Source organism: Phalangium opilio, unplaced genomic scaffold, assembly GCF_054372755.1.
Source record: "Phalangium opilio isolate 3A_F unplaced genomic scaffold, DU_Popi_V2 ptg000073l_1, whole genome shotgun sequence".
NCBI classification, from domain to species: Eukaryota; Metazoa; Arthropoda; class Arachnida; order Opiliones; family Phalangiidae; genus Phalangium; species Phalangium opilio.
In genome coordinates, this window is record NW_028324183.1 from 1,795,273 (window position 1) to 1,806,129 (window position 10,857).

Genomic DNA, 10,857 nt, shown 5'->3' on the forward strand with positions numbered 1-10,857 from the left:
CGATTTACACATAAACGTAAATGCTCTTAACGATGTCAAAATAAGTATTTGGACTTTACCTTAGAGCCTTTCCGTTCAGAATTACATCTTGATCCCAAGCCATCGCCCAACCACATCAAAAGTTTAGAATTCTTGTAAGATTCCAGATCCGAAATTCTGTTGATCAAATACTTAGTGACGGGCAAGAAGTTGGTTTTAACACCACAGGTGAAAAGAGTTGATAATAAGAAGCAAGACCAGCAAATATACAGTGGCATGATTCGAGCCGATGCTACGAATTTCGAAGTCTTGATTTCAGGAACATCTTAATTGGAATAGAGAAGATTTTCTAAGAGCTGTTTGAAAACTAATTATATAATTCCAGGGGAAAACACCCTAGTGTTAGATTGTTGATACTAACAATTTTAACAATAGAGGGGACCGATGTAAAAAGTTGCGCGATGGGTAATTACTAGATAAGCATGGAAATAGGCTTCGGTCCGTCGGGAATGTTTTTATCGGGGGGTTGCGATGGGAAAGAAGAAATGCTGGTTTCAGGCAAATAATATTACCTATTTAAAATGAGAAGATACATTAATTACAACAGAGAGAACTTACTATTAGGAGTGAAAGCTCTAGCCCTTGACAGTGTTAAATACAATGTAGCTCAAACAAGTAGGCTGCGTCACTAAAACTGGCCAGGTAAATTTCCGGTCACATGACACTCCTTGCCCTCAAACACTATTGGTTGTACAATTACCAAATAATTGTTCGCGATTTCAGGTGCGACTTTCGCCATTTGTAGATATTTTAATTCAGACGTTTCCTTTCCGCTAAAAAGGTAGTGTCCATCTGCCCTAGAGACCCTTCCGCAACATTCTGTACCTATCCTAGAGGGAGGGACCATAAAAATAATACTGGAAATAGATCTGGCCAGTTTCGTTGATCATGTGATTTTTGAGCTACACAATATTCCTCAGTTTCCTTTCCCTATTATACATTCTCTCTGATTACAAGCCATAACTGACGAGAATTGTACCGATATAGGTCGACAGCATGGTCGAGTCGAGGTCCGATGCAAGAAAATAGTACTATAGCCGTCGACGATTGGTCTGCCATCAAAGAGGTTATCTACAGTTTGGGGCTTATGATTGGTTGAAAATCCATTGCCAAAGCTATGGAAAATTTGGACTTTTGGTTGTGTGTTTCCGTCATATAATACCAGTCTTTTTTGACTGCCGTTCAAATCGATTTGCTTTGCTTTGCCTTTTTGTTGCTTGCCTTACGGTTAGGTAAATTATTATGGTTCTCATTATATTATGTTCGTTACTAATAATTACTCGAGTTTAGTTAACTCAACATAAAGGTATATTTATTATCTTACTCGTGAAGTACGTCAGTTAAAATACAACATGTAGTCCGATGAGAAGTGGTCTATTACAATAAGGAGCTTGCTTATATACAGTTAAAGTTCGCTACGTCATATGGTCTAGAACTCCGATAGATAAGATAATGAAAGTAGACTAATTAAAACATAGATAAGAATCTTAATCATAGAGTAATGACTACATCTATAACATTTCCCTTAATTTTGTTTTGTTCTTTTACATATAATTTAAAATTGTCATAAGAGATTTCTAATTAAAGATTAAGGTTAATAAGTTACTCTATTCCATAATAATTTACTCTATCACGTTCTTTTCTTATTCGAGTAAATCTCCTGGTTCTGGTGTCTTTCATCTCGTCGTTGTTTTCGTGGGTAGGCGCCGTGGGCTGTTGTCGATCTGCTCTCGATAGAGATGGTTCTTCATTAGTCGCGGGCCGTGTCGTCATTGACTCATCCGTGATAACGCTTTGTCGGGCTTGATGGTGTTTCGATCGTGTGTCGTTTACTGCTTGGAGATCAAAAGCGATGATAGGTACGGTGCTGGAACTCCGTCGTTCTGAATCGGCCAGGTTGTTTGGTTCCTGTTGTGGAATGTTGTTCTGGACTTGATTGGCGGTGCGAATTTGATTTTGATGTCTCCTCAGGTTCCCCTTTTTCGTTAATACGAGATACATCATTCTGCCCAAGTGCTGACTGATTGTGCCTGGTATCCACTTTGGACCATTACCATAGTTTCTGATAGAAACGTTGTCTCTTATTAGGAACTTGTGCTGGGACTCCGCTTTAGGTTCGTCATGTCTGGAATTTCTTGGGTGGAATAAATCCAGTCTTGTTAGCAGTTCGCGTCCAAGCATCAACAGAGCGGGAGACTTCCCTTGAACTTTTGGAGTTCTACGGTAATTAAGTAGAAATCTCGCAATTCTTGACTGAAGGGTTCCTTGTTGGAATTTGTTTAAGCCCTCCTCTATAGTATTGACTTCCTCGCAGAGGCCATTCGTGATCTTCCTCAACGCCGTTTTGACTGTGCGTACTGATCTTTCGGCTTGTCCATTGGATTCTGGATGATGCGGTGCTATGTTCAGATGATTGATCCTGTTGAGACTGGTAAATTCTTTGAATTCTGCGCTGGTAAAGCACGTTGAGTTATCCGATATCAAGGTGGGCATTATGCCGTATCGTGCTATTTTTTGACGAAGGATGTTGATTTTCGTTGTAGAAGTGATGTTCGACGTCATTTCTATCTCCATCCACTTGGAATATGCATCGACGATTATGAAGAGGTATTTGTTTTCAACTGGGCCGGCATAGTCAACTTGAACTCTGATCCAGAGTGCGTCGGGTCTTGGCCAGGGTGAAAATGTCTTCGGCGGCATTGATGCATTCTCTGCGCAGCTTGAGCAATTTTGTGCGGTTTCTTTGATGTGATGATCAATTTTTGGCCACCATATCGTAGTTCTAGCTATGTTCTTCATGTGCACTATCCCTTGGTGAGACTCGTGTAACTCCTTCAGCATCCATGGTCGGTGCTTCTTCGGAACAATAACTCTATTGCCCATGAGCAGAATTCCTTGTTCCATGGATATTTCCTCGTGTCTTTTTGACAGCACAGCGAGTACCTCGTCTTCTATGGCCTTCGTTGTCCAACCGTCTTTTAGATATTGTGCGACTTTGGATAAGGTTGGATCATTTGTTGTTCCTTCGCGCATTTTCTGGACGTTAATTGGTCCGTTGTCAATGGTCTTGATGAGTAGAACAGGTTCGGCCATCAGTGGAGGTTCAAAATCTCTCGTTCGTAGTGGCAACCTGCTGAGTGCGTCTGCGTTCTCGTGGAGTATTCCCTTCTTGTATTTAATGGTGTAATCGTATCCTGACAGCATGAGTGCCTAGCGTCGGATTCTGGATGCAGCCAAGGCGGGTACCGGTTTATTTTCGGAGAACAACGACAGTAGAGGTTGATGGTCGGTGATAATATTAAACTTTCTTCCCATCAGATAGTCGCGAAAATGAGTAACTCCGTAAACGATCGCCAGGGCCTCCCGTTCTATCTGCGAATAGTTTCTTTCCGCAGTTGCCAAGGGCCTCGATACGAAGGCAATAGGATATTCCTTTCCTTCTATCAGGTGGGACAGGACCGCGCCAAGACCAACTGGTGACGCATCACAGGATAGAGAGACTTCTTTCTTCGGGTCGTAATGGACCAGAAACTTTGAAGCTTTTAACGTTTCTTTGGCTTTAAGTAGAGCCGTTGATTGTTCTTCGGTCCATTCCCATCCTTTGTGTTTAGTCAGCAATTCGTGCAGTGGTGCGAGAAGAGTTGAGGCGTCCGGAATGAATCTTGCGTAATAATTGAAGAGTCCATGAAAGGAACGTAACTCTTCTACGGACTTTGGCTCTGGAGCTTCCAAGATAGCTTTCAGTTTGTGCTGTTTAGGATGTAATCCCTGTCCATCGAGGCGATAGCCCAAAAAGTCGATTGACGTTTGCATGAAGAGGCATATCTCGCGTCTTAATTTCAGTCCAGCTCCTTCGAAGATGGTTAAGACTCTGTCCAGCTTCTGCAGGTGATCTTTCGCTGATTTTCCTCCAAAAAGGATGTCGTCTTGATACGGATATACTCCGGGCTCTTGACCAAGTAGTGTTTCCAAATACCGTTGAAAGATAGTGGACACTGATGCTATCCCGAAAGGCAAACGATGGTAAGTGTAAAGGCCGTAAAGGCCTTTGAGCGTGTTGATTGCAACTAGTTTCTTTGATTCGTCATCAAGCATCAGCTGGTTGTAGGTGTCCTTCATACCCAGTCTAGTGAAGATCTTGCAACCTGCCATGGACGCAAAGATGTCATCTGCCCTTGGTAGCGAGTACTTCTCGATATTGATGACTTTGTTGGCTGTGACCTTGAAATCGCCACATATTCTCACGTTGTCGTTGTTTTTCAGGACTGGTACGATGGTTGCTGCATACTCTGAGAATAGGATTGGTGATATGATGTTAGTTTTTCCAGTCTTGTCAATTCGGCATCGACCATGTCCTTCAGAGCGTAGGGAACTGAACGTGGTTTGAAAAATTGAGGTACTGCGTTGGGTTTGACATAAAGATGAATCTTGACATCTTTGAGGCAACCAACAGCATCATCGAACAGTTTCTCATGTTTGTCCAGTATTTGAAGAAGCGTGGAATTTTGTTCCTGTGAACGTCAGTATTGTATAGAGTTGACTGATCCTGTCTTTCTCGTCTTTCTCGTGATAATGTTAAACTCGGAGAATATCCAAGTGCGGCCGCATAAGTCCGGTCTTGATTCGTCAGATACCACCATCAGAGGTAACTCTAGTGTTTTTCCTCCTAACTGGACCTTCAATTTGACTTCTCCTTCGATGCGAACTGAATGACCTGACCACGAGTATAGGCCAACGTTCGTCGGTTGAAGTGGAATTTCCGGTGCAATCCGCTGGTAAGTTTTCTTGGAGATGATCGTGTGCGCGGATCCCGTATCTATCTCCAATCTTACTGGATGATTATTGACTGTGAAGTCCATTATGTAAGGTTCCGGTGGGGTTTCTGCAAACTTTGCAGTCCTAGCTCTGACGTGATGGAGCTCATATTCTTGGGGAGTTTCATCTTCTGCTTCCATTATGAGGTTGGCTCTGATGAACTGCTTTGGTTTACGTTTCTCCATAGGTTTTGCCGTTTTCGCATTCTCGCTGCGACAAGCTTTGCTAATATGTCCAATTCGTTGACACACGTAACACTTTGCGGTTTTGAATGGGCAGCTTGAAGGATCGTGACCACTTGCTTGACATCGGTAACATGGGTTCGTATCTTTTCACGAATGAACGTGTGGTCTACTCTTGATCCTGCTTCGGGAATTCTTCTTTAGGATGGACATCTTGTTAACTGACTCCATGCCTTCTGATTGACCATTCGCTGCTTTCAATGCACTTGTGCTACTTCTTGTGCATTCCATGGTTTGGATTAAGGTGATGGCGCCTTGCAGAGTGAGACCTGAGCCTTAAACTGGGTCGAAATGTTTTTAGATTCTACAGGGAAAAAAGTTAGTTACTTAACGGAAAAGTTTTTTAAAATTTTCAGTTTGGATAAAACGGAAAACTGGAAACTCTCACGGTGGCGATCGAGAATGTTAAAGAATAGGGTCTCTTAGGGCTGCAAAGAAGTACGTTTCAAAGGGTAGGAGGACCAGTAACCCTCACTTCTTAAATTTAGAAACTAGTCCAAGCAATTAATAGACTGATTTTGGACCAGAGGAAGTGTGCTATATCCCAGGCTGAACCGGGGCATTTGAAACTTGAACTCGCTTCGAAGTGGTAATGAAGATGGTTTCAAAATTAGTTAGGCAAACCAGTTCTCAAAGAGACACTCTTGCAAGCTTTGGTGCAAGGGTGAACATAGTTTTAATGTCCCCATTTAGGTCCTGGGAAATGTTGTTTTGGATCGAGTTTTATGTTGCAATAGTTTGATTTTGCATTGTTTATAGAAGACATAGGGTTATCTTGAGAAAGTTCTAGAATTTTCCCACTACTTGTTTAGTATTTTGTAGGAATATTTTTAACCAAAGTTTAAGAAAAAGGGTTATATTTAAAGGAAAAAAGAATTTAGGGAAATTTTTGATAAATGACTGAAATTACCAATACGGGTAGGATAGAAACAGGGCAAAATCTATGCTAACACCCGTGGCCAAACACTTTATGGTAGGAAATCAACTTCTTCAAGCGTTGGAGTAGAATTTAAAAAATTTAAAATATATAAATTAAGCTTCTCAACTAAGGTGCCAATCACCAATTACGGATTACTATAGTAATAATTTTAACATTGCCAAGGGCAGAGTTTTTAAAGATTACGCTTTTTTTTCAGTACAGTCAAAGGTGCAGCATGTACACCGATTAAGATGGATTGTTGGCCCCTTGAACTCTAATTGACGGAGTAGGAAAACACACAGTGTTTACACGGAAATCGACGTACTCAAAACATAAGAGTAAATCATATCGTCATTCTCAATTATTACTTATGTAAATGAATGGGAAATGGAAATAAATTATTGTTCGATTAATATTTTAAATAAATTTGTCATTTAAATGATAATTTAATAAAATGATATAATCATACGTCGCTAATATGATTATTATATTGATTTATATACTTTATTTTATTGAAATATCATATTTAATCGTAGTAAATAGCTTTAATAATAAAATTGACCGATAAAAATATTCGCCGGCAAGCTATTTTTCACTCAATAGTCCTAGATTTTGACTAATGGCTACTGGCAATTCGCAAGTTTGGTTCTTATACGTAATAGCGACCATTGCTTCTCCAATAATGTTAACAACAGGATGCCCCGTAAAGTAACTCAATTTAAAATCGAATGGTCGTAGAGGCCCTATGTTAGGAATTTTCTTTGCAGTGTTTTCTGTAATGATGGTTGCCGCTGAGCCCGTATCTAGCTGCAAACTAACGCTACTTCCATTTACCCTGCATTTGACTGTGATTGCTGGTGGCAGCAGTTCATGACATTTCTTTCTTTCCGCTTTTTGCTCACATTGTTGAAGCACGCTGTTTGTTCTTGCCTCCTTAAGGGTATTGATTCTTGATTCCAAAACCTTATCGCTCGTAGGGTATTCATTTGCTTCTTATTGAAAAATAGAGGTGCCTATAATCTAAAATGAAACGTTCACAATAGTGCGTCATGAGTGAGAGAAATCACTCTCCAAAGTATTTTTTATTTATACGGACTATAGAATATATTACAAGAGAAGAATAACTACTCCTTGGAATGGAGATAAAGAAAATACTATCGATTAGATATTTGGTGCTGCCATCTGGCATTAGTAACTTTGTTGTAGTTGTAAACTAAGTAACATTTAAATAATCTGTTAAATAATATTCAACACTCCTTCCCGTTCATTCTGGACATAATAGACAGGAGAATACTCCGCCATGTTTGATTGACAACCACATTCCTTTTCTTGACTGATGTCGCGTGGAGGCAAATGTTCTTCATTTAGATTCTGTTGATCTTTATTGTCTATGCTGTTAATTCGTGACGCTCTCAGTTGCTCTGTTCTTCTGCTATGTCCATACTTTTTCTTGAGACATGCTCTTTCTAAATGATCTTGTGTCTGACAATAATTGCATATTGAATTGATGTGGGAACATTTAGATTCGATGGGGCCAAACTTGATGCATCTAATACAAGGCTGTTGGTATTTTTAAAGTTCCATGGCATAGGGTATCGTTGTCCCTGGTGCTGGAAGTTCCTCGTGCTACTTGATTGGGATTGATGTCCTTGAGACTACTTGATGATCTCAACGGTTGATTAGTTCCTTGACTCCTATATGTTGATTGCGATCGACCTCTGCTAGTGTCTCGATTTGATTGATGTGTAAAAGATGTAGGAGGTCTTGATTTGGCAAACGAACGCTTAGCCGTATTGACTCCTTTGATTCTTGCACTTGTCCTTTCAACTCCATTTGATTTCGGATGGCTGCTTCAATTGTTGTTTATATTTCCACCGCTCGAACATATGTTAAATTCGGTTCCGAAAATAAATGTTGTTGCATGGTATCATTGTTTATACCACAAACTAGTCTGTCTTTCAACCTATCCTGAAAATTTTGACCGAATTGGCAATGCTCACTCAACCGTTTGAGCTCTGCTATGTACTCCGATACAGTCTCTTCGAGTCTTTTCATTCGTGAATCAAACTTGTTACGCTCCACCGCTATAGCAGGCTTGGGTGTGAAATGCGCAGTTAAGGTGCCAATTAATTCATCGTAACTCTTCGTCGTTGGCTTGTCAGGACTTAATAAGTTCCGCAATAAAGCGTATGTCTTAGAACCGTTAGTAAAACAGCAATCTTTTTATTATCTGATGTAATCTCATTGGCTTCAAAATATTGATCCAACCTTTCTGAGTACAGAGTCCATGATTCCGCCTGATCATCGAAGATTTCGCAGCGACTGAATGTGCCGAATACTTGCATTTGATTTGGTGGAGTCGCCATTAGAGTGTCGATTGACTGGGCTTATAACAATCCGAGTTTGCTTCACTTGCTCGATTTTGATTATTTGACTTATTTGTTATTAAAAGATCCGTAATAATAAATATCTCCCCCATCCCATCTCCGTCGCCAATTTGTTATGTCTTTATGTTGAAATAATAACGATTGCAATGAGTCTAATAAAAATATAGTATAATGAGACGGGATGATTTTACACTCGTTCTGCCCTGTGGCTTGTTTTGGCGCGAACTGAGGGGCTATGGCCCAGACTATTTATAACGCCTCGAAAAATTATTAAAAGGAGTTTGGAAATTAAGTTTGCTTTTTAACTTGGTTTTCCATAAAGGCTTTTAACCATGCACTATTTTACATTATACAAAATTTACAGATTAGGAAGATTCATACCATTTACACAAGGAGGATTGGCTTTATACTCACCCAGAGAGTCAGGCCTTCTTTTGTGACACCTGAAGCCTGACCTCCCTGTGTAAATAGTATGCAGCCTCCTAGTCTGTAAACCATGTATAGCAGCAAGTCTCAACATTTCTATCTTATTCCGTACTTTACATTCAAGATAAGTTCTTTTTGCTGATGAACCATTTCCTTTAAGTGATTGGTTATATTTTTTTGTGTTGTTTTGACACATCTTCTGTTAGCTTTACAAACTGAGTTAGCGTAGTTTTACTATGACCCGTTCCAGCTTGTCCGCTAATATGAGTTTTTACATAATCAGTAATAGCAGAAGTACATAATACTTATCTTTGATACACAGTGTCACCCTTCTATTATCCCCTCTATTAGTCCCTTGTTGGTTTCTAGAAACCTTTTTTGGCCGCAAAGATTTTGAAAATGATTAACAAGTAACTCCAAAATAGCATACTAACAGATAGAACCAAAGTCGTTTCTTCTACATTGTTTATTATAAAACTACAAAGCAAGAAGGCATCTCAACTCACCCCAAAAATACCGGAAATACGTCATACGATCGAGTTGTGGCCACACATCGAAAATCGAAATCTCCCATAGTGATTATCGAAATATTCTGTTACAGAACTCGTATTTACGGATACGATCGTTACCAGCTCGTTCGAAATCGATATTTTTAGTTTTACTAGACATATCGTTATTAGTATAAAACGCTCTACTAAGTTTCCCTCATATTTTGGCCAATCATGAAAGATCACACTTTTGAGCCGCTAGAGACGGTGTGTATTGCGGTAAAAGCAACTAATAAGCGATCATTTTTATTAGAGATAAGCCGATACCAGTTTAAACCGATACCGATACATCGGTTTAGCCAAATATCGGTACCGATACAGATATCAGTATATATATATTTTTTATGACTATAACTATAAAAATAAAACGCTTTTTCTAAGGGAAGATAAACAAAAAAACAGTGATTATATGTTTGACATTACAAACCGGTGTCAAGTCTAATCTCTAATCCTGTAGAATTATTAAAATCAGTTTAGAAAATACACTCGAGTTTCTTCATGGTTCAGCGAAATTTATGAGTTTCAAACCAATAAACAAACAAAATATTTGTGATAAATATTTTGATCAAGATCAACTCCCTTTTACATCAAAATCATTTGACGCACATGGGGGAAAACATAGAGATCAAATTTTTTAACTTACATTTTTGCGAAAAACTGCCCAGAACTTCGGGATATTTCATAAGCATCAAGAGAATGACCTTGTTTTTCTTGTGAACGGAGTATTCACGCTTGGTGAGAATGGTTAGCACGCACAATTGTAATGCAAAAATAGCAAATAAAATACCAGTCAACAGGTAACTCTATAACAAAGAAAAATCAAGGCTTATTTCAAAATCTCATAAAAAATCCAAAATCAGCAACGAAATCACAAAATCAGTAAAGAAATCGCGAAATCCATTACGAAATTCACAAAATCCAAAATCAATAGCAATCACAAAATCCGACGAAGTCACAGGAAATATCTCAAAATCCGTCGAAATCAAATTTTATTTTGGAAATGCCGTACACCTTTTCAAAAACATCCGACCCCTCTAGTCTAGTTTCAGGGTTCGTACAAAATTTTTGGAATGAATTTCCCAGACCATTTGCAATAACTTATAAATAATGAAACTAATTTTTCTAGAAAATTGTTGAAATTATAGGATAATATGCGTGCCATACTAGTAAGTGAAAATGTGACTAATTATTATAAGTAAATAAAAGCAAATGTGGATGAGAGGGGAATTATGACAATGGCCATAGAGCCTGTGTTAAAAAGCGGACATCAAAGTTTCGCCAATAACTATTTAGTTTACTAGTGACTAATGGACTTGCAAACTCGCGACTGAAAGTAGTTCAGACATTTATGCTCCTTGGTTTAACCATAGCCCACTCGATCACGCGCATCACGACGCAAGCTGCTCGCGCCATAGCTAAATAACCTATATTTGTTTTAAACGTTTTATGTACTCTTCTATTGCTTCGATAACCTTATTTAA

The 10,857-nt window shown here is 39.1% G+C and overlaps 1 protein-coding gene across 1 annotated transcript; it reads right to left on the reverse strand.

The window, feature by feature from the left end:
* Positions 1-3,249: 3,249 nt before the first annotated feature.
* On the reverse strand, positions 3,250-8,381 carry LOC149659280 (uncharacterized). The gene is made up of 8 exons (XM_089844057.1): positions 8,217-8,381; positions 7,979-8,169; positions 7,646-7,865; positions 7,270-7,497; positions 7,127-7,228; positions 6,633-6,948; positions 4,621-5,182; positions 3,250-4,474 (listed from the first exon to the last, which is right to left on the reverse strand). Exons 1-8 carry the CDS (start codon positions 8,379-8,381, stop codon positions 3,250-3,252), a joined length of 3,009 nt encoding a protein of 1,002 aa, XP_089700183.1.
* Between the last annotated feature and the right edge of the window lie 2,476 nt (positions 8,382-10,857).